The sequence below is a fragment of the Garra rufa genome, chromosome 7 (genome assembly GCF_049309525.1).
Source record: "Garra rufa chromosome 7, GarRuf1.0, whole genome shotgun sequence".
Lineage (NCBI taxonomy): Eukaryota > Metazoa > Chordata > Actinopteri > Cypriniformes > Cyprinidae > Garra > Garra rufa.
Window position 1 is genome coordinate 45,246,798 of NC_133367.1, and position 25,278 is coordinate 45,272,075.

At 34.2% G+C, this 25,278-nt stretch overlaps 1 protein-coding gene across 1 annotated transcript in view; it reads left to right on the forward strand.

Moving 5' to 3' along the window:
* The window catches only part of psmd1 (proteasome 26S subunit, non-ATPase 1), an 89,240-nt gene that overhangs the window by 10,720 nt on the left and 53,242 nt on the right, over window positions 1–25,278 (forward strand). Inside the window, exons 6-16 of the mRNA XM_073843920.1 lie at window positions 675–818; window positions 903–1,129; window positions 7,578–7,638; window positions 7,727–7,855; window positions 7,964–8,052; window positions 8,153–8,231; window positions 11,552–11,725; window positions 11,824–11,935; window positions 14,197–14,393; window positions 14,624–14,719; window positions 21,393–21,457. Coding sequence (XP_073700021.1) covers window positions 675–818; window positions 903–1,129; window positions 7,578–7,638; window positions 7,727–7,855; window positions 7,964–8,052; window positions 8,153–8,231; window positions 11,552–11,725; window positions 11,824–11,935; window positions 14,197–14,393; window positions 14,624–14,719; window positions 21,393–21,457 — 1,373 coding nt within the window. The remainder of the gene's footprint in view (window positions 1–674; window positions 819–902; window positions 1,130–7,577; window positions 7,639–7,726; window positions 7,856–7,963; window positions 8,053–8,152; window positions 8,232–11,551; window positions 11,726–11,823; window positions 11,936–14,196; window positions 14,394–14,623; window positions 14,720–21,392; window positions 21,458–25,278) is intronic.

Genomic DNA, 25,278 nt, shown 5'->3' on the forward strand with positions numbered 1-25,278 from the left:
ACACAGTTGATTGACATGAGCGCCTTACCTTAGACCCGCCCTCAACGAGCTGAAACAGTCCGAATACATCGCCATTGTGTGACTCAGGTGCAGGGGAACACTCTGAGCGATTGTTGGTGGATGTAATCAACATAGCAGTCATTTACTACCAACATCTGAGCCTCTTAAGAGGCAGAGGTTTAACATTACTTTAATTTTTAAAAGGAAAGCGCCCATACCCATCTACATATGCGTCTATGTTCGTGTGAATCATTCGTGATGCAGCTTCACCCACAGTAGAAGAGAGTATAAGGGTTTTTTATGCATCTCTGCAAATGGCCTTTCTTAATGTGCTTGTTGGCAAGTTTTGCCAATAAACGCGACTAAATGCGGCTAAAGTAAACATTACGGCTCATAATCCTTCAGCAGAGAGGGGCGGGGCAAGCAGAGCTCTTTTGCATTTAAAGGGCCCATGCGATAAAATAAGCTGATATTTTGCAGAGCTGATTTTGACAAGGTAAATGGGTGTTTTCTTACACTACTATTGATCATTTTTAACCAAAGTATATTACATACTTTTCATCAAGACTCTAAAGAATCATATGAACTTGTGGAAAATGGGCGTCCGATGACCCCTTTAACACTGAATATTAATAAGAAACCAGTTCTCAAACTCTATTCGGTTTTCCCTACAGAGCGACATCGGTGGTTTGCTGGCCTACAGCCTGAAGATCTGCATGTCCCTCATGCAGAACAAGAAGTTTCGCAACGAGGTGCTCCGAGTTCTGGTCAAGCTGTACATGAACCTGGAGAAGCCTGACTTCATTAACGTTTGCCAGGTGACTTGTCCTCAACATTTATATCATCTTCCTGCTCTACGTTCAGAGGTTCCACTCTGACATTGTGTTTTTTTTATGTCTTAGTGTCTGATTTTCCTCGACGACCCTCAAGCTGTGAGTGACATTCTGGAGAAGCTTGTCAAAGAGGACAATCTCCTGATGGCCTATCAGATCTGCTTTGACCTGTATGAGAGCGCCAGCCAGCAGTTCCTGTCGTCTGTCATTCAGAACCTGAGGACCGTAGGAACACCCATCCCAGCCGTGCCCGGATCCACCAACACCGGCACGGTGCCCACCCAAGAGAAAGACAGGTAGGGATGTTACCGCTGCCATGTTGGTGGATGATTGATATATGAGAAAGCAAAAAAGTGAGTCCATACAATAAAAGTGAATGGGTGCCACAGTTTTGAAGCTTCAAAAATCTCATGCCACTAATCCTAACTTCTTGCCAGATTCACCTCATGCATTGAGAGAGTATCCTTGAAGAAAATGTCAGTCAGATTCTAATCTAAACTCCTTTGAGCCTAAATCAAGCTTCCCTTCTATTTACTCTTTCTAATCCAAGTAGATTCATTCAAACTCATCTAATACATCTATTTCTAATCTACTTAAATCATGTTAGTAATGTGCTAATCATGCCAGCAACATGTTATTAACATGCTAATCATGCTACGAACATTTTAGTAACTTGTTAATTATGCTAGCATGATGTTAGAAACATATTAAACATGCTTGAAACATGTTAGTAACTTGCTAATCATACTAGAATCATGCTAGTAACATGTCAGAATCATGTTAGTAACATGCTAATAATGTTAGAATCATGCTAGCAACTTGCTAATTATGTTAGCATCGTGTTAGAAACACATTAAACATGCTTGAAACATGTTAGTGACTTGTTAATCATACTAGAATCATGCTAGTAGCATGTCAGAAACAGGCTAGTAATTTGCTAATCGGGCTAGCATCATGTTAGAAACATTAAACACGCTTGAAACATGTTAGAAGCTTGCTAATCATGCTAGCATCATGTTAGAAACATTAAACACGCTTGAAACATGTTAGTAACTTGCTAATCATGTTAGCATCATGTTAGAAACACATTAAACATGCTCGAAACATGTTAACTTGTTAATCATGCTAAAGTCATGCTAGTAACATGCCAGAAACATGCTAGTAACATGCTGGAATCATGTTAGTAACAGGTTAATCATGCTACAAACATGTTAGTAACTTGTTAATCATGCTAGTAACATGCTAGCAACATGCTAGTAACATGCTGGCAAAATGTTAGTAACATGCCAGCATCATGTTAGTAGCATGCTACTAATGTTAGAATCATGCTAGCAACTTGCTAATCATGTTAGCATCGTGTTAGAAACACATTAAACATGTTTGAAACGTTAACTTGTTAATCATGTTAAAGTCATGCTAGTAACATGCCAGAAACATGCTAGCAACATGCTAGTAACATGTTAGAATCATGTTAGTAACAGGCTAATCATGCTAGTAACATGTTAGAAACATGCTAGCAACATGCTAGTAACATGTTAGAATCATGTTAGTAACATGTTAATCATGTTAACATGTTAGAAACATTAAACATGCTATAAACATGTTAGTAACTTGTCAATCATGTTAGTAACATGCTAGTAACATGCTAATCAGGCTAGCAATCATTTTTAGAAACATTGCACATGCTTGAAACATGTTAGAATCATGTTAGTAACATGCTAATCATGCTAGTAACATGTTAAAATCATGTTAGTAACATGCTAATTATGCTAGTAATTTCTTAATCATACTAGCATCATGTTAGAAACATATTAAACATGCTTGAAACATGTTAGTAACTTGTTAATCATGCTAAAGTCATGCCAGTAACATGCGAGAATCATGTTAGTAACATGCTAATCATGTTAACATCAGGTTAGAAACATATTAATCGTGCTAGTAACATGTTAGAAACATGCTAGCAACATGCTAGTAACATGTTGGCAAAATGTTAGTAACATGCCAAAATCATGTTAGTAACATGCTACTAATGTTAGAATCATGCTAGCAACTTGCTAATCATGTTAGCATCGTGTTAGAAACACATTAAACATGTTTGAAACATGTTAACTTGTTAATCATGCTAAAGTCATGCTAGTAACATGCCAGAAACATGTAAGCAACATGTTAGAATCATGTTAGTAACATGCTAATCATGCTAGTAACATGTTAAAATCATGTTAGTAACATGTTAATCATGCTAGTAATTTCCTAATCATACTAGCATCATGTTAGAAAAATATTAAACATGTTTGAAACATGTTAGTAACTTGTTAATCATGCTAAAGTCATGCTAGTAACATGCTAATAATGCTACAAACATGCTAGTAACTTGCTAATCATGTTAACATCATGTTAGAAACATGCTAGCAACATGCTAGTAACATGTTGGCAAAATGTTAGTAACATGCCAGAATCATGTTAGTAACATGCTACTAATGTTAAAATCATGCTAGCAACTTGCTAATCATGTTAGCATCGTGTTAGAAACACATTAAACATGTTTGAAACATGTTAACTTGTTAATCATGCTAAAGTCATGCTAGTAACATGCCAGAAACATGTAAGCAACATGTTAGAATCATGTTAGTAACATGTTAATCATGCTAGTAATTTCTTAATCATACTAGCATCATGTTAGAAAAATATTAAACATGTTTGAAACATGTTAGTAACTTGTTAATCATGCTAAAGTCATGCTAGTAACATGCTAATAATGCTACAAACATGCTAGTAACTTGCTAATCATGTTAACATCATGTTAGAAACATTAAACATGTTAGAAACATGTTAGTAACATGTTAATCATGCTAGTAACATGTTAGAAACATGCTAGCAACATGCTAGTAACATGTTGGCAAAATGTTAGTAACATGCCAGAATCATGTTAGTAACATGCTACTAATGTTAAAATCATGCTAGCAACTTGCTAATCATGTTAGCATCGTGTTAGAAACACATTAAACATGTTTGAAACATGTTAACTTGTTAATCATGCTAAAGTCATGCTAGTAACATGCCAGAAACATGCTAGCAACATGCTAGTAACATGTTAGAATCATGTTAGTAACAGGCTAATCATGCTAGTAACATGTTAGAAACATGCTAGCAACATGCTAGTAACATGTTAGAATCATGTTAGTAACATGTTAATCATGTTAACATGTTAGAAACATATTAAACATGCTAGAAACATGTTAGTAACTTGTCAATCATGTTAGTAACATGCTAGTAACATGCTAATCAGGCTAGCAATCATTTTTAGAAACATTGCACATGCTTGAAACATGTTAGAATCATGTTAGTAACATGCTAATCATGTTAGTAACATGTTAAAATCATGTTAGTAACATGCTAATTACGCTAGTAATTTCTTAATCATACTAGCATCATGTTAGAAACATATTAAACATGCTTGAAACATGTTAGTAACTTGTTAATCATGCTAAAGACATGCCAGAATCATGTTAGTAACATGCTAATCATGTTAACATCATGTTAGAAACATATCATGCTAGTAACATGTTAGAAACATGCTAGCAACATGCTAGTAACATGTTGGCAAAATGTTAGTAACATGCCAAAATCATGTTAGTAACATGCTACTAATGTTAGAATCATGGTAGCAACTTGCTAATCATGTTAGCATCGTGTTAGAAACACATTAAACATGTTTGAAACATGTTAACTTGTTAATCATGCTAAAGTCATGCTAGTAACATGCCAGAAACATGTAAGCAACATGTTACTAGCATGATTAGCATGTTACTAACATGATTCTAACATGTTAAAATCATGTTAGTAACATGTTAATCATGCTAGTAATTTCCTAATCATACTAGCATCATGTTAGAAAAATATTAAACATGTTTGAAACATGTTAGTAACTTGTTAATCATGCTAAAGTCATGCTAGTAACATGCTAATAATGCTACAAACATGCTAGTAACTTGCTAATCATGTTAACATCATGTTAGAAACATTAAACATGCTAGAAACATGTTAGTAACATGTTAATCATGCTAGTAACATGTTAGAAACATGCTAGTAACATGCCAGAATCATGTTAGTAACATGCTACTAATGTTAAAATCATGCTAGGAACTTGCTAATCATGTTAGCATCGTGTTAGAAACACATTAAACATGTTTGAAACATGTTAACTTGTTAATCATGCTAAAGTCATGCTAGTAACATGCCAGAAACATGTTAGCAACATGCTAGTAACATGTTAGAATCATGTTAGTAACTTGCTAATCATACTAGAATCATGCTAGTAACATGCCAGGAACATGCTAGTAACTTGCTAATCAGGCTAGAATTATGTTAGAAACACATTAAACATGCTTGAAACATGTTAACTTGTTAATCATGCTAAAGTCATGCTAGTAACATGTCAGAAACATGTTAGTAACATGTTAGAATCATGTTAGTAACATGCTAATCATGCTAGTAACTTCCTAATCATGCTAGAAACATATTAAACATGCTAGAAACGTTCGTAACTTGCTAATCGTACTAGAATCATGCTAATAACATGCCAGAAATATGCTAACGACATGCTAATCATCCTAGAATCAGGTTAGTAACTTGCTAATCATGCTAGCATTATGTTAGAAACATTAAACATGTTAGAAACATGTTAGTAACTTGTTAATCATGCTAGTAACATGTTAGAAACATGCTAGCAACATATTAGTAACATGCCAGAATCATGTTAGTAACATGCTACAAATGTTAGAATCATGTTAGCAACTTGCTAATTATGTTAGCATCATGTTAGAAACACATTAAACGTGTTTGAAACATGTTAACTTGTTAATCATGCTAAAGTCATGCTAGTAACATGCCAGAAACATGCTAGTAACATGCTAGTAACATGTTAGAATCATGTTAGTAACATGTTAATCATGCTAGTAACTTCCTAATCATGCTAGACACATATTAAACATGCTAGAAACGTTAGTAACTTGCTAATCGTACTAGAATCATGTTAATAACATGCCAGAAATATGCTAACGACATGCTAATCATCCTAGAATCAGGTTAGTAACTTGCTAATCATGCTAGCATTATGTTAGAAACATTAAACATGTTAGAAACATGTTAGTAACTTGTTAATCATGCTAGTAAAATGTTAGAAACATGCTAGCAACATATTAGTAACATGCCAGAATCATGTTAGTAACATGCTACAAATGTTAGAATCATGTTAGCAACTTGCTAATTATGTTAGCATCATGTTAGAAACACATTAAACGTGTTTGAAACATGTTAACTTGTTAATCATGCTAAAGTCATGCTAGTAACATGCCAGAAACATGCTAGTAACATGCTAGTAACATGTTAGAATCATGTTAGTAACATGTTAATCATGCTAGTAACTTCCTAATCATGCTAGACACATATTAAACATGCTAGAAACGTTAGTAACTTGCTAATCGTACTAGAATCATGTTAATAACATGCCAGAAATATGCTAACGACATGCTAATCATCCTAGAATCAGGTTAGTAACTTGCTAATCATGCTAGCATTATGTTAGAAACATATTAAACATGGTAGAAACATGTTAGTAACTTGTTGATCATGTTAAAATAATGTTAGTAACATGCCAGAAACCTTTCTAATCATGCTAAAATCATGTTAGTACATTGCTAATCATGCTAGTTCCTTGTTAATCATGTTAGAATCATAAGAGTAACTTGTTAATCTTGTTAGTAGCATGTTTTATTTTTCATTAGTACATTGCTAACCAACATGTTAGCAACATGTTAGTAACATGCTAGAATCATGATAGTAATTTGATAATCTTGCTAGAAGCATTTTCAATCAACATGTTAGCAACATGCTAGAATCATGCTAGTAACTTGCTAATTGTGTTAAAATCATGATAGTACCTTTGTAATCATGATAGCAGCATGCTAGTAACTTGCTAATCATGTTAAAGTCATGTTTGTACTTTACTAATCATGATAACAACATGCTAGAAAAAAGTTAAACATGCTAGTAACTTGCTAATCATGGTAACAACATACTAGTAACACCCTAGCAACCACCCCGAGTATCTAGCAACCACATAGCTACACCCTAGCAACGACCTAAAGTACCTTAGCAACCTCCTAGCAACCAACCCAGGTACCTTAGCAACACCTTAGCAAGCAATCAATGTTAGTAACATGCTAATCATGTTAAAAAAAACATGCTAGTAGCTTGTTAATAATACTAGCATTTTGCAAATTATTGCTAAATCATGGTAACAACGTGATAAAATATGTTAACAGAAAGTGTTGAACCTGTTGCTTGCTATCTAGTGTCTAAACTTTAAGCTTTTAAAACTAATTAAAACTAGTTTGAATCTTCTGGCTAGGCTTTTTCAAGCCAACTTAAAGTTTGTCTACACACTTTGCTCATCTAGTTGTATTTGTTTGTGTTGATTACGAGACAATAAAACAAAAGTCTATTAGAGTGATGAGTCATTGAGAATTACAAATGGCACTCTAAAAATATCATAATTTTCTCTTTAGCTTTTCTATTAATTCCGAGTTAGTTTTCGCAAGATTCAGCTCATTGTTTATTGTAAAACCATGTCCCTGTAACTCATAGCGCTGACAGTTATTTAAACAAAAAGGTTGCAAAATATGATTTTTTTTTTTTTTTTTTAATGAGATGATTGAGAACAAAAGAAATCTGTTATTGTTTCAGCGACGCCATGGAGACGGAGGAGAAAGCTGGCAGTTCTCCAGCTGGAAAAGCTGCTGAAGTGGTTAGTCATCAAGTCTTTCAGCTTATCGGATATCACGCTTGTACAAAAAAATGTGAGTTTGTTTATTGAATTTGTTTTCTTAAAATAGAAGGCTGAGCCAAAAGACCAGAACTCGAAAATGATCAAAATACTGAGTGGTGAAATGGCCATCGAGCTGCACCTTCAGTTCCTCATTCGAAACAACAACACAGATCTGATGATTCTCAAAAACACAAAGGTGAGAATCCAGCTCTTGAACTGATTAAAGCCTCTAATGATGTACATTTGTTATCAATCACATCCCAGATGTTGGCAAGCTGATAGTTTTATTCCTGACTCTTTTCAGGATGCGGTGCGAAATTCGGTTTGTCACACGGCGACGGTCATAGCAAATTCATTCATGCACACAGGAACAACGAGTGACCAGTTTCTACGGTAAAGCACATTTACAGTCTTGCTAATCGAAATTTGGCTTCATGATACTGATAACAAGAAAACTGATGATTATGCTAATTGTCACTTTTGCATTTCACAGAGAGAATTTGGAGTGGCTGGCAAGAGCAACTAACTGGGCCAAATTCACAGCAACAGCCAGTCTTGGGGTCATTCACAAGGTTAGCATTACATATTTGCTCTAAAAACTTTCCACAGTTTTATTGTTTATTGTAGCTGTTTGTTTGTTTTAGATGTTTGTTTGCAATTGTTGACTTTCAGGGTGTTTTTTGCTTTAGTTTTAGATGTTTGTTTAGAAATTTGCTTGCGTTTGTTTCAGATCTTTGCGTTTATTTGTTTTACATGTTTGTTGTAGCTGTTTTGTTTGCTCTGGTTTTTGTTTTAGATATTTGCTTGCATTTGTTTCAGATGTTTGAGATTATTTTTGTTTTACTTGTTTGTTTGCTTAAGTTGTTTTACGACTTTGTCTGTTTGTGTTAATTTTGTTTGTGTGCTTTTGTATGCTTTAGATGTTTGCGTTTGTTCGTTTGTAGGATGTTTGTTTGCTTTAATTTGTTTAGAAATTTGAGATATTTGAGTTTATTTTTTAGTTTTTAGATGTTTGTTTATTTGTTTTACATGTTTGCTTTTGTTTGTTTTAGCTGTTTTGTTTGCTCTAGTTTTTGTTTTAGGTGTATGTTTGTTTTTAGTTTTAGATATTTGCTTGCATTCATTTCAGATGTTTGAGATTAAAGCAAACAAACAAGTAAAACAAAAATAGTTTTGTTTTACGACTTTGTCTTAGACATTTGCATTAATTTACTTTTGTTTGCTTTAGATGTTTGCGTTTGTTGGATGTTTGTTTGCTTTAATTTGTTTAGAAATTTGAGATATTTGACTATTTTTTTTATATGTTTGTATATTTGTTTTACATGTTTGCTTTTGTTTGTTTTAGCTGTTTGTTTGTTCTGGTTTTTGTTTTAGGTGTATGTTTGTTTTTAGTTTTAGATATTTGCTTGCATTTGTTTCAGATGTTTGAGATTATTTTTGTTTTACTTGTTTGTTTGCTTTAGTTTTGTTTTACGACTTTGTCTTAGACGTTTGCATTAATTTACTTTTGTTTTAGATGTTTGCGTTTGCTCGTTTGTAGGATGTTTGTTTCCTTTAGTTTGTTTAGAAATTAGTTTATTTTTTTGTTTAGATGTTTGTATATTTGTTTTACATTTTGCTTTTGTGTGTTTTAGCTGTTTGTTTGCTCTAGTTTTTGTTTCATTTAGTTTTAGATATTTGCTTGCATTTGTTTCAGATGTTTGAGATTTTTTTTTACTTTGTTTGCTTTAGTTTTGTTTTACGACTGTCTTAGACGTTTGCATTAATTTACTTTTGTTTGTTTTAGATGTTTGCGTTAGTTCGTTTGTAGGATGTTTGCTTTAGTTTGTTTAGAAATTAGTTTGAGATATTTGAGTTTATTTTTATTTGTTTTTAGATGTTTGTATATTTGTTTTACATGTTTGCTTTTGTTTGTTTTAGCTGTTTGTTTGCTCTGGTTTTTGTTTTAGGTGTATGTTAGATTTTAGTTTTAGATATTTGCTTGCATTTGTTTCAGATGTTTGAGATTATTTTTGTTTTACTTGTTTGCTTTAGTTTTGTTTTACAACTTTGTCTCGGACGTTTGTTTGCATTAATTTGCTTTTGTTTGTTTTAGCTGTTTTGTTTGCTCTGGTTTTTGTTTCAGGTGTATGTTTGTTTTTAGTTTTAGATATTTGCTTGCATTTATTTCAGATGTTTGAGATTATTTTTGTTTTACTTGTTTGTTTGCTTTAGTTTTGTTTTACGACTGTCTTAGACGTTTGCATTAATTTACTTTTGTTTGTTTTAGTTTGTTTAGAAATTAGTTTGAGATATTTGAATTTATTTTTATTTGTTTTTAGATGTTTGTATATTTGTTTTACATGTTTGCTTTTTTTGTTTTAGCTGTTTGTTTGCTCTGGTTTTTGTTTTAGGTGTATGTTCGTTTTTAGTTTTAGATATTTGCTTGCATTTGTTTTGGATGTTTGAGTTTTTTTGTTTTGCTTGTTTGTTTGCCTTAGTGTTGGATGTTTGCTTGCATTTGTTTCAGATATTTGAGTTCATTTTTGTTTTACTTGTTTGTTTGCCTTAGTGTTGGATGTTTGCTTGCATTTGTTTTGGATGTTTGAGTTTATTTTAGTTTTAGGTGTTTGCATTTTTGTTTTACGTGTTTGTCTTAGACATTTGTTTGCATTTGTTTGCTTTCGTTTTAGATACTTGTGTTTTTAGATTTTTGCATTTATTTTGTTATACATGTTTGTTTGTTTTCGTTTGTTTTAGCGGTTTGTTTGCTATAGTTTTAGTTTTAGGTGTATGTTTGTTTTTAGTTTTAGATATGTGCTTGCATTTGTTTCAGATGTTTGAGATTATTTTTGTTTTACTTGTTTGTTTGCTTTAGTTTTGTTTTACGACTGTCTTAGACGTTTGCATTAATTTACTTTAGTTTGTTTAGAAATTAGTTTGAGATATTTGAATTTATTTTTATTTGTTTTTAGATGTTTGTATATTTGTTTTACATATTTGCTTTTTTGTTTTAGCTGTTTGTTTGCTCTGGTTTTTGTTTTAGGTGTATGTTCATTTTTAGTTTTAGATATTTGCTTGCATTTGTTTTGGATGTTTGAGTTTTTTTGTTTTACTTGTTTGTTTGCCTTAGTTTTGGATGTTTGCTTGCATTTGTTTCGGACGGTTGAGTTTATTTTAGTTTTAGGTGTTTGCATTTTTGTTTTACGTGTTTGTCTTAGACATTTGTTTGCATTTGTTTGCTTTCGTTTTAGATGCTTGTGTTTTTAGATTTTTGCATTTATTTTTGTTATACATGTTTTGTTTGTTTTAGCGGTTTGTTTGCTATAGTTTTAGTTTTAGGTGTATGTTTGTTTTTAATGTTTGTTATAGTTTTAGATATTTGCTTGCTTTTTTTCAGATGTTTCCAAGTTTGTTTTAATTTGTTTTACATGTTTGTATGCTTTAGTTTCAGATGTTTGTTTGAATCTGATTTTTCTTTGTTTTTCTTAGTTTTAGATGTTTGTGTACGTTTGTTTCAGATGTTTATTTTTGTTTTATGTGTTTGCTTTAGTTAAATGCTTGTTTGCTTTTTGTTTTTTAAATGTTTGTTTTAGATGTTAGCTCAATTTTTTTTGTTTTATATGTATGTTTGTTTTACAAGTTTGCTTTTGTTTGAGATGCATGTTGGTTTTAGATTTAAATTGTAATTTAAGATTATTACTTTTTTTTTAAACTTTAAATTGCCTGCAGTCCTGTTATTACATGATTTTCTGCCATTACAAAAAAAGGGATATTCCAGCATATTAAGCTCATATTTTGTATTGTCCGTGTAAAGTGTCCTGGAATATATTGTTTTCTTGATTTAAGAAAATGTTTTATTAATCTTGTTACTGTTTTTAATTTAATTTGTTACATTTGCATTTGTGTCCAGGGCCATGAAAAGGAAGCATTACAGTTAATGGCCACTTACCTGCCTAAAGACACCTCGCCAGGATCAGCCTATCAGGAAGGAGGAGGGCTGTATGCTCTTGGGCTGATCCACGCTAATCACGGAGGGGACATCATTGACTACCTCCTGAGCCAGCTGAAGAATGCCAGTAATGATGTATGTATGATGCATAATCACGTTCATGTAAAGCTTCCCAGCACTGCAACTCCAAAAAAGCAGGAATAATTCTTTATATTATTTTATTTTTTTCGCAGATTGTTCGTCACGGTGGCGCTCTGGGTCTCGGGTTAGCTGCACTAGGCACTGCTCGCCAAGACGTCTACGATCTGCTCAAATCAAACCTCTATCAGGATGATGCCGTAACAGGCATGTACTACATCTTACAGATTATTTACTTTCACCACCTTTTTTTAATAATTCTTGACTTCAGACACGACCTAAAATGACTCCAAACTTGACTCGGCTCAAGGAAAAAAAACTCCTTAATATTTTAAAAGCAACTTGAGTCTTTTATCCTTAAATACTTATAAACTGATATTCAAAAGACAGACTGCACCCACACCCCGGCATCCATCCCGATCACAAGCCGGAACAGTAGCCAAACCTAGCAACTAGAATTATGTTAGTGATACTAATTAGGCTAGAAACATGCTAACAACATTCTAATCAGGCTAAAAACATGTTAACAACATGTTAATTAATGCTCACATTGTGCTAGCGGCATTCTAATCATGCTAGTTACATGCTAGTAACATGTTAATCATGTTAGGAACATGTTAGCAAAATGCTAGTAACTTGCTAATCATGCTAGCTACAAGTTAGTAACATGTTAATCGTGTTAGAAACATGCAGAAACATGTTAACAGTATGTTAATATTGCTAAAAACACGTTAATCAGGCTAGAAACATGCTAACAACATTCTAATCAGGTTAAAAACATGTTAACAACATGTTAATTTATGCTCACATCGTGCTAGCGGCATTCTAATCATGCTAGCTTCATGCTAGGAACATGTTAATCGTGTTAGAAACATGCTAGTTACATGTTAGGAACATGTTGGCAAAATGTTAGTAATTTGCTAGTAATGCTTCTACAAGTTAGTAACATGTTAATTGTGTTAGAAACATGTTAGCAAAATGTTAGTAACTTGCTACTCATGCTAGCTACAAGTTAGTAAAATATAAATCGTGTTAGAGACATGCAGAAACATGCTAACAGTATGTTAATATTGCTAAAAACATGTTAATCAGGCCAGAAACATGTTAACAACATGCAATTCATGCTACAAATAGGCTACAAATGCTAACATCAGGCTACCGAAATTTTAATCAGGCTAGCAGTTTTAGCATGCTAGTAACAAACTAATCAGGTTAGAAACATTCTAATCACTTGCTAGTCATGCTCGAAACATGTCAACAACATGCTAATTAGGTTAGAAACATGTTAATCATGCTTGTAACTTGCTAGTCATGCTAGTAACTTTCTAATCATGCTAGCTACACGTTAGTAACATGCTAATAATGTTAGAAATGTTAACAACATGCTAATCATGCTTGAAACACGCTACTAATGCTAACATCATACCAGCTATATTCTAATCATGTTAGCAACATGTTAGAAAAATTTTAACGACATGCTAATCATGCTAACAACTTGTTAATCATGTTAGAAACATCTTAACAACAAGCTAATCAGGCTCAAAACATGTTAATCATGCTATTAATGGTAAAATCAAGCAACGTTCTAGCTAGCAACGTTCTAATCATGCTAGCTACATGCTAATAACATGTTAGTCATGTTAAGAACATGCTAGCAACATGCTAGTAACTTGCAAATCATGCTAGCTGCATGTTAGAAGCATGTTAATCATGCTAGAAACATGCTACCAATACGTTAATCAAGCTAGAAACATGCTACCAATATGCTAATCATGCTAGAAACATGCTAATAGTGTGATAATCATGCTAACAACATGTTAATCATGTTAGAAAGATGTTAGCAACATGCTAGTAACTTGCTAGTCATGCTAGTAACATGTTAAATACGTTAAAAACATGCTATCTATCCATTTATTCGTCCATCTGACAGACTGTATTGCCTTCAAAACATTCAAGCTTTAAGCTTTAAAACTACTTTAAACTTCAGTCCTTTTCAGACTGAAAACCATAACATTTATTTTAAAACTTTATAAAACTTTCAAATTTTTCACCCTTTCTGATCAAGCTTTTTCAAGCCAACTTAAAGTTTGTCTTGACACATGTTTTTATCTAGTTTTTCTTAGTAACCTATGACTCTGACAGTTCAAACCAGATGTGACAAGAGGATCTAAATTTAGCATTATTATTCCATAGGCTAAGAACATTTTTAAAATAATTATGTAGGGTAATTATAATTAGGAATATTGTTGTCAGATGGCTGGGATATAATCTTTCTTTTCTGCTCAAGATGAGAACATTTTTGATTATTGTAGACATTTTGAATAGACAGTGCTTTTAGGAGATGACCAAAGACTCGAGACTTGACTTAGGCTTCAGACCCCAAGTTAAAGACTTGTAAACATCTCTGCTTTGTTCTCATGCATTCAGGTTTAAGCTCACTGTCATCTTGCTAATTGTTGTTGTCACAGGAGAGGCAGCTGGTCTTGCTCTGGGGCTGGTGATGTTGGGCTCAAAGTCGGCTCAGGCCATTGAGGACATGGTGGGTTACGCTCAAGAGACCCAGCACGAGAAGATCCTGCGTGGACTGGCTGTGGGCATCGCCATGGTCATGTACGGAAGGATGGAGGAGGCTGATACTCTAATTGAAAGTCTATGTAGAGATAAGGTGAGCACGGAGTATATATATATATACACACACAGAAAAGCGCATATATTTTTAGGCTACTTTGAATAATGTTAATTCCGTCTCTAACAGGCAGAATAGATTCTTTGTGGTAACTGTTTCCAGAACGCTATGTTTACTTGGTGAATACATTAACTGCGTTGGCTTGCTGAGGTCTGAGGTTCTGGTCTTTCATCGCATTGAGCTTCTGTTTTATCTCAATGTCCCGACAGGACCCCATCCTGCGCCGCTCGGGAATGTACACAGTGGCCATGGCGTACTGCGGCTCTGGGAACAACAAAGCCATCCGACGACTGCTACACGTGGCTGTGAGTTTTAGACCAGCACATATTATTAAACAATAAGTATTATTAGAAGCAAATAAATATAGGAGTCATTCCTCAGTTACGGATGGAATGAATAGATTGTAATCCTGCAGACTTTTTAAAAACGTTGCTTGCAAAATATAACTTCACCTTATTAAATGGAAAAAGTTAGGGGAAGACACACTTTAATGTAAAATAATATAACATAATATAGTATAATATAATATAATATGTGACCCTGGACCACAAAACCAGTCATTTATGTATGGTTTATTAGGATAGGACAATATTTGGTTGAGAACAGATCTGTTTAGAAGATCTGCAATCTGAGGATGCAAAAAAATTTAAATATTGAGAAAATCGCCTTTGAAGTTGTCCAAATGAAGTTCTTAGCACTGCATTTTAGTAATCAAAAGTGAACTTTTGATGCATTCATAGAAGATGATTTTTGGCATAAAAGAAAAAATGCTAATTTTGACCCACACAATGCATTTTTGTATATTGCTACAAATATATCCGTGCTACTTATGACTAGTTTTGTGGTCCAGGGTCACATGTAATATAATATAAATTACTTTTTTTATGTAACTTCTCGGTCAAGGCAGCAGAGAGAAAATCAGGAATATCAGTCATCTTATATCAACAGTATCAGCTTTATCAGATTGCATCACCAAATCTTTATTAGATTAGATATCATTTTAAACCAGTCAGCATTTTTAGAATTGAGGGAAAAAAGGCCATAATCTGATTTTCCGATTATGTAAGGAAATAAAAAATAATAGTTAAACTAAACTTTTTTAGCAGGGCATCTATCCTGCTTTTCCTGCAGGTGGCGACATTTCCATAAGTGTTTTTGTACTTGAAATATAAGGGCTTGCAGTGTTACTCTTGTTTCCTGTTCTGCCTTACCTTTTGTTGTAATATCAGTATTTCTTTCAGTGTTATGCTCTGGTAAAGCTCAGGCACTTCAGCTTTAATTATTACATATGGCTTATAAAAAAAAAAACTTGCTTGCCAAACAGAGTTTAAGTTAGCTATTGCTCACTGAGGGATTGAGGGTTAGCTTGTATGTGGATTTAAAGTCTAACAGGATGGTATTGTGATATTGTGGACATGTGGGAGATCTGATTTATTATAAATTGAAATGGATACACTACCAGTCAAAAGATTTTGGACAGTAAGATTTTGAGTTTTTATTTATTTATTTATTTTTTAAAGAAGTCTTTTCTGCTCGCTAAGCCTGCATTTATTTGATCCAAAGTACAGGAAAAAACTTAAATTTTAAATATTTTTACAATTTAAAAGATCTGTTTTCTATTTGAATGTATTTTAAAATGTAGTTTATTCCTGTGATTTCAAAGCTGAATTACTCCAGTCACATGATCCTTCAGAAATAATTCTAATATTCTGATTTGCTGCTCAATAAAAAAAATCATTTATTGATATTATGTTGAAAACAGCATTGTGGGACAGAAGGTTGACTACCTAGACAGAATTTTGGCATTTAGACAGCACATTGTCCCAAAATCAGTTGGTAATACCTAGTAAACTACCTACCTAGACAGCATTTTGGCAATGGTTTTCTCAAAACCTATTGAGCAACTTATATAGACAGCATTGTGGGACATAATTGTCAAAAAAAAAAAAAAATAGAAAGTTGTCTACATAGACAGCATTTTGGACATTTAGACAGCACATAGTCCCAAAATCAATTGGTAATACCTAGTAAACTACCTACCTAGACAGCATTTTGGCAATGGTTTTCTCAAAACCTATTGAGCAACTTATATAGACAGCATTGTGGGACATAATTGTCAAAAAAAAAAAAATAGAAAGTTGTCTACATAGACAGCATTTTGGACAATTAGACAGCACATAGTCCCAAAATCAATTGGTAATACCTAGTAAACTACCTACCTAGACGGCATTTTGGCAATTGTCTTGTCAAAACCTAGTGAACAACCTTTCTAGACAGCATTGTAGGACATTATTGACAAAAAAACTAGAAAGTTCTCTACATAGACACCATTTTGGACATTTAGACAGCACATAGTCCCAAAATCAATTGGTAATACCTAGTAAACTACCTACTTAGACAACATTTTGGCAATTGTCTTCTCAAAACCTCCTGAGCAAACTATCTAGACAGCATTGTGGGACATCATTGACCAAAAAAAAAAAAAAAAAAAACCTAGAAAGTTGTCTACATAGACAGCATTTTGGACATTTATGCAGCACTTTGACCTAAAATCAATTGGTAATACCTAGTAAACTACCTACTTAGACAACATTTTGGCAATTGTCTTCTCAAAACCTCCTGAGCAAACTATCTAGACAGCATTGTGGGACATCATTGACCAAAAAAAAAAAAAAACCTAGAAAGTTGTCTACATAGACAGCATTTTGGACATTTATGCAGCACTTTGACCTAAAATCAATTGGTAATACCTAGTAAACTACCTACTTAGACAGCATTTTGGTAATTGTCGTCTCAAAACCTACTGAGCAGCCTATCTAGACAGCATTGTGGGACATCATTGACAAAAAAACCTAGCAAGTTGCCTACCTAGACAGTATTTTGGACATTTAGACAGCACATGGTCCCAAAATCAATTGGTAATACCTAGTAAACTACCTACTTAGACAGCATTTTGGTAATTGTCGTCTCAAAACCTACTGAGCAGCCTATCTAGACAGCATTGTGGGACATCATTGACAAAAAACCTAGCAAGTTGCCTACCTAGACAGTATTTTGGACATTTAGACAGCACATGGTCCCAAAATCAATTGGTAATACCTAGTAAACTACCTACTTAGACAGCATTTTGGTAATTGTCGTCTCAAAACCTACTGAGCAGCCTATCTAGACAGCATTGTGGGACATCATTGACAAAAAAACCTAGCAAGTTGCCTACCTAGAGAGCATTTTGGACATTTATGCAGCACTTTGACCTAAAATCAATTGGTAATACCTAGTAAACTACCTACTTAGACAACATTTTGGCAATTGTCTTCTCAAAACCTCCTGAGCAAACTATCTAGACAGCATTGTGGGACATCATTGACCAAAAAAAAAAAAAAAAAAAAACCTAGAAAGTTGTCTACATAGACAGCATTTTGGACATTTATGCAGCACTTTGACCTAAAATCAATTGGTAATACCTAGTAAACTACCTACTTAGACAACATTTTGGCAATTGTCTTCTCAAAACCTCCTGAGCAAACTATCTAGACAGCATTGTGGGACATCATTGACAAAAAAAACCTAGAAAGTTGTCTACATAGACAGCATTTTGGACATTTATGCAGCACTTTGACCTAAAATCAATTGGTAATACCTAGTAAACTACCTACTTAGACAACATTTTGGCAATTGTCTTCTCAAAACCTCCTGAGCAAACTATCTAGACAGCATTGTGGGACATCATTGACCAAAAAAAAAAAAAAAAAAACCTAGAAAGTTGTCTACATAGACAGCATTTTGGACATTTATGCAGCACTTTGACCTAAAATCAATTGGTAATACCTAGTAAACTACCTACTTAGACAGCATTTTGGTAATTGTCGTCTCAAAACCTACTGAGCAGCCTATCTAGACAGCATTGTGGGACATCATTGACAAAAAAACCTAGCAAGTTGCCTACCTAGAGAGCATTTTGGACATTTAGACAGCACATGGTCCCAAAATCAATTGGCAATACCTAGTAAACTACCTACCTAGACAGCATTTTTGGCAACTGTCTTCTCAAAACCTACTGAGCAACCTATCTAGACAGCATTGTAGTACATTATTGCCAAAAAACCTAGCAAGTTGCCTACCTAGACAGTATTTTGGACATTTAGACAGCACATTGTCCCAAAATCAATTGGTAATACCTAGTAAACTACCTACTTAGACAACATTTTGGCAATTGTCTTCTCAAAACCTCCTGAGCAAACTATCTAGACAGCATTGTGGGACATCATTGACCAAAAAAAAAAAAACCTAGAAAGTTGTCTACATAGACAGCATTTTGGACATTTATGCAGCACTTTGACCTAAAATCAATTGGTAATACCTAGTAAACTACCTACTTAGACAACATTTTGGCAATTGTCTTCTCAAAACCTCCTGAGCAAACTATCTAGACAGCATTGTGGGACATCATTGACAAAAAAAACCTAGAAAGTTGTCTACATAGACAGCATTTTGGACATTTATGCAGCACTTTGACCTAAAATCAATTGGTAATACCTAGTAAACTACCTACTTAGACAACATTTTGGCAATTGTCTTCTCAAAACCTCCTGAGCAAACTATCTAGACAGCATTGTGGGACATGATTGACCAAAAAAAAAAAAAAACCTAGAAAGTTGTCTACATAGACAGCATTTTGGACATTTATGCAGCACTTTGACCTAAAATCAATTGGTAATACCTAGTAAACTACCTACTTAGACAACATTTTGGCAATTGTCTTCTCAAAACCTCCTGAGCAAACTATCTAGACAGCATTGTGGGACATCATTGACAAAAAAAACCTAGAAAGTTGTCTACATAGACAGCATTTTGGACATTTATGCAGCACTTTGACCTAAAATCAATTGGTAATACCTAGTAAACTACCTACTTAGACAACATTTTGGCAATTGTCTTCTCAAAACCTCCTGAGCAAACTATCTAGACAGCATTGTGGGACATGATTGACCAAAAAAAAAAAAAAACCTAGAAAGTTGTCTACATAGACAGCATTTTGGACATTTATGCAGCACTTTGACCTAAAATCAATTGGTAATACCTAGTAAACTACCTACTTAGACAGCATTTTGGTAATTGTCGTCTCAAAACCTACTGAGCAGCCTATCTAGACAGCATTGTGGGACATCATTGACAAAAAAACCTAGCAAGTTGCCTACCTAGACAGTATTTTGGACATTTAGACAGCACATGGTCCCAAAATCAATTGGTAATACCTAGTAAACTACCTACTTAGACAGCATTTTGGTAATTGTCGTCTCAAAACCTACTGAGCAGCCTATCTAGACAGCATTGTGGGACATCATTGACAAAAAAACCTAGCAAGTTGCCTACCTAGACAGTATTTTGGACATTTAGACAGCACATGGTCCCAAAATCAATTGGTAATACCTAGTAAACTACCTACCTAGACAGCATTTTTGGCAATTGTTTCCTCAAAAGCTATTGAGCAACTTGTATAGACAGCATTGTGGGACATCATTGACAAAAAAAAAAAAAAAAAATAGAAAGTTGTCTACATAGACAGCATTTTGGACATTTAGACAGCACATAGTCCCAAAATCAATTGGTAATACCTAGTAAACTACCTACCTAGACGGCATTTTGGCAATTGTCTTGTCAAAACCTAGTGAACAACCTATCTAGACAGCATTGTAGGACATTATTGACAAAAAAACTAGAAAGTTCTCTACATAGACACCATTTTGGACATTTAGACAGCACATTGTCCCAAAATCAATTGGTAATACCTAGTAAACTACCTACTTAGACAGCATTTTGGCAATTGTCTTCTCAAAACCTCCTGAGCAACCTATCTAGACAGCATTGTGAGACATCATTGACCCCAAAAAAAAAAAAAAAAACTAGAAAGTTGTCTACATAGACAGCATTTTGGACATTTATGCAGCACTTTGACCTAAAATCAATTGGTAATACCTAGTAAACTACCTACTTAGACAACATTTTTGGCAACTGTCTTCTCAAAACCTACTGAGCAACCTATCTAGACAGCATTGTAGTACATTATTGCCAAAAAACCTAGCAAGTTGCCTACCTAGACAGTATTTTGGACATTTATGCAGCACTTTGACCTAAAATCAATTGGTAATACCTAGTAAACTTCTTACCTAGACAACATTTTTGGCAACCCTCTTCTCAAAACTTACTGAGCCTATCGAGACAGCATTGTGGGACATCATTGCCAAAAGACCTAGCAAGTTGTCTAGCAAGAGAGCATTTCAGACATTTAGACTAGAGTTGGCTCAGGATTCTTTGATGAATATAAAGTTCAAAAGAACAGCATTTATCTGAAATAGAAATCTTTTGTGACACAAATAATGTCTGTATCATAGTTTTCGATCAATTTAAAGCATCCTTGCGAAATAAAAGTATTATTTTCTATAATTTGTCCTCCAAAAATGATAGTGATTCCAAGCTTTTTGAATGGTATAGTGTATAATGTTACAAAAGCATTTTTTATTTTAGATAAATGCAAATCTTTGGATATTTCTATTAATCAAATAATCCTTAATGTGCTCAACTGTTTTAAATACAGATAATGATAATAATAATGTTTTTTATGCAGCAAATCAGCATATTATAATGATTTCTGAAGGACCGTGTGACACTAAAGACTAGAGTAATGATGCGAAAAATTCAGCTCTGAAATCACATGAATAAATTACATGTTAAAATATATTCAAATAGACTATTTTAAATAGTAAAAATACTTCACAATGTTACTGGGTCAAATAAATGCAGGCTTGGTGAGCAGAAGAAACTTTAAAAACACAAAAAAATCTTATTGTTCAAAAAGTTTTGATTGGCCTGCTCAAAGTTTGAGCCTCAAACCTTTAAATTTAAATTTAAATTCACCCTTAGAATAATGCTATTTTATCTGAATGCACCGCTCTGATTTCTCGCCCCTCTTCCTGCCAGGTAAGTGACGTGAACGATGATGTTCGGAGGGCTGCCGTCGAGTCCATTGGATTCATCTTGTTCAGGTTTGCTGCTGTCTGTCCTCACCTGTCTGTCTCTCTCATCCTGCGCTTCATTATAAACAGACCTCGTCGGGATGAGCCGCTCTCTGATTGCTTGCCAGTAACCCTGATTAATCAGCCCTTAATGTATACACAGACGAGATTCCACCCATTGCTCTGCAGCGCTTTCCAAATGTGTTTAGAGTGTCTCCTGAAGTGCCTGTTCCCAGCGGTTGATTTTGGTCCCATTAAGAGATGGATAACTTCCTCCTATCACACCCTGTGGCACTTGCTTTATTGTTAGTAAGAGTGTGCCAATGTATAGATGTCCTTTTGCGCCTCTACCTAGTGTTTCTGCATTGAGGATATGTTGTCAGAGCAGCAAAGATTTCTGGCGTATTCTCTTATGCAGTAGTTCAACCAGGAGTTAGTTATCATTTACTCCCCATTGTCTTCCGTTTACGTGCATTCGTTTTAGCTTTTCAGTTTTAAAATAAATATTTTCAAAAAAGACTGATTGGTTTAATTAGTCTAGTTTAGGGTTAGGTCCACTACACGCTCACACACGCATTCCTGATTTCAAAACATCTGGAAGTTGGGCAAATTTTGAAATAGCCAGCATTGATCTTGAAATCGATTTAAACGGCAACATTTGTTGACCTCAAAAATCACCGGTTTCAAAAGAAAAGTACTTTGAAGTAGTAGAGTTTAATTATAGGCCCAGCCGCAGATCTCGATCAAAAACAGCTTGCACCTTTGCACGTCCTGCATGCAGTTTGTAGAACATATTGTGTTGTATGTTTTGCTATTTTGCAGTCTTTTTCTCATAGCCGGCAGCAAGTTTCCCCTCAGACACCCCTCTGGTGCTTGGCCAAGTAGAACTGGTGAACTATTTTAAGCCCTAAAAGGCCATGCGATATTCCCATGATCAATTGTCAGTTTAAAAAAAAAATCTATGTAAATCCTTCCTGTGTTTAGAAAGTGCACAGAGCTGCAACAATTCAACAGGTTTCTGTTGCCTGTCTCACAGACCCCGTATTCCGACTGCACATGCAAATCACAACCGTTGGCCTAGCTCTTTTGTAGGTTTTGATTGATCGCTTACTACAAATAGATGTTTTTTTTTCTTCATAGGAATGCGTTTTTCACAACTTCAAAGTAGCACCATTGACATGTGGTTTTAAAACTGTAAGCAACCAAAACAAACACTTCTTAGTGTGTGCTTTTGCATATTCAGTTCGCGAGAAACATTTTATTTTCTGGAAGCGTAATGAAAAAAATATTTATTTGGCAATAGTTGAGAAGAATGTTGAAAAATGTCAGTATCTACAAATAGCTCTATGTTGCACATACAAAAGCATATTTGATTCAAGATCGGTCTACAGAAGTAAACAAGACCTGCTTTAAATTAGTGAGGCATTTATTATTGGAGCAATTCCACGCAAATGTCAACCTTACCATGAAAAAATTAAGTTTATACAAAAAGAACAAAACCCTGTTTAAGTTGTGCATTTAGGTCTGTATTTAGCTGCATCAACGTGCTTTAATAGAAATTTGAAGGAAATTGCTATGTTTTTCCACCACGTATGATGGGTGCACCTATTGTAAAATTACATTTTCATTCGACTGTATTTCATGATTTCAAATGAGAGATTAAAGACTGAATATTTTTTAATTGTGTCAACAGTAAGTATTTTGTAGAAAGATGGAGGCCTGTATGAAAAGTAAATAAACTCACTTTGTCGAAACAGCTATGATTTTTGGATTTATAAGGGCTAGATTTATGACGTCAGGACGCTTCAGCGTTGTGTCACGTCCGTAACGTTTTAAAGATTAAGTTTATTTAATTTAGTAATTACTAATGCAATTAACTTGAAACTTTCTGTACAAAGCCAACTTATGGCCATGCTTATTATGATCAACAGCCCATCTCAATTCTTTGCTCTTATCAGCCATAATAATGCGTTACGGACGTGACCGTTACGGACGTGACTCTTACAGATGCTTCATATTAATTCATATGCATACTGGCACACAAGCAGGCCCGGTTCCAGAACTAAATCACTGAGGGTGCTTCCTAAATTAATGAGGGTGCTCTAACATTATACCATCATAGTCGACATTAGGGCACGACACTGATGGCGCGCGTTGCTATTTTAAAATCAAAATACTTCATTTTTGTATGTAATGGCAAATTGATTATACTTTCGTTTTTTTTATTAACTTAATTTAGAAAAAAAACGTTTGGAGCATTTTTGTTCGTAAAATGTAAGTTTTTATTTTATTTTATTATTATTATTTTTAAGGAACAGCGCCCAGCGGTAGACTGCAGTCTGTTAATTTGATCAGTTTGCCTACTCAAATCATCACGATTTGCATAAAATCTATAGATATGAAATAGTTCAAGTATAAAACAATGTTAGTTTAAACGTTAAACTTAGAGATAAATGTGCGGTATTAGGCGCATATCCAATAGTTTGTGCAGAGAGTGGAAGCTGAAGACGCAGGACATGGGCGCCAGTGCATTTTTTTCAGTGGAAGCAATTTAAAATGATCTGTCAATTTTGCTCACAAAGGTAAGAGTAGGTTAATACATCATTCGGTACTGTAAAGGGTGTACTTTTATTTGTGTGCACTTAAAAAAACGTATAAAATTGTTTTAAATTATTACTTAACGAAATAAAACAAATAGAAAACAAAAACTCTCTCATTATGTAATCCGAAAAGATAAATTTCTCTTTAAAGGCGCGTCCAAAAAGGATTTTTGTTACACTGACTCAGAATACACTAGTTTATTAATATATAATTTAAATAAGCTTTACTCTTTCCGGCCCGACACATTCAGTGTTATTTATTTACCTTTGTGGCAATTTTCAGCATATTGTGTGCTTGAGCGCGGATCTGTTCCAGCTGCGCTGCAGTCCGTGCCCAGCCTCGAAAGTGAAAGCAAAAGTGAAGTCTCCTGTTGTTTCCACCAGCGCGGCATTTTTTTCTTCACCATAATTTATGGATGTCTAAAATATTAAAATAAGGAGAAACCTAAAACAGATAAAACCGGTGCCCGTCCGCCTCTGAACTTTGACGTGAAAATTGGCCTGAAGCCCAGCAACCAGAGGTGTAAAAAAGTCGGGCTAGTCGGCCGAGGATGCAACGCTCTAATTGACTGCTTTGATGCGTTACAATATGGTAGGGCATTGTTTTAATGCTTACAGCAGAAAAATATATTTTTTTTAATGATTACTCACTGGATTGTTATCTAAATCTGCAATAAAATGACATTATTACAGCTTTAACTGAGGGTGCTATTGATTTCGTTTGATTTCGCACCCTCAAGCACCCCCGTAGAACCGGGCCTGCACACAAGTTGATGATCGATAGCCTGTGTATTTCTATTATACTGTGACCTGTTTGAGTTTTTTTCTATCATAACATTTTAGAAATTAATTCATTCTAAAATTTCAGAAATTGCGTTCTCAACTAAAAACAGCGCGGAGATGGACTGCATTTACTGTGCAGAAATGCACAGGCGGACTAAAGGGAAAAAATCGTCAAAACTATTTGAAATGTCATATAATTTCCATTGTCAGTATTATCTTATTGAAACATTTTATGTATTTCAAATAACTTGTGTCGCTATCTGCGCTGCATTCATGCATAGAGCAAGATTTTGCGTGTTCTGCGAGCATGCTGCTGAGTGAGCAAGAGATGTGCTGTGGGGTTTCAACACTCATATTTGTCTAAATATTCTTTTCTTCATTACAAATCTTGTTTGGTTTTATTTTGTATCATTGCATGTTAAAAATAATTCACTATTTTATGCAGATGCAAAATGAAGATTAGGCTTT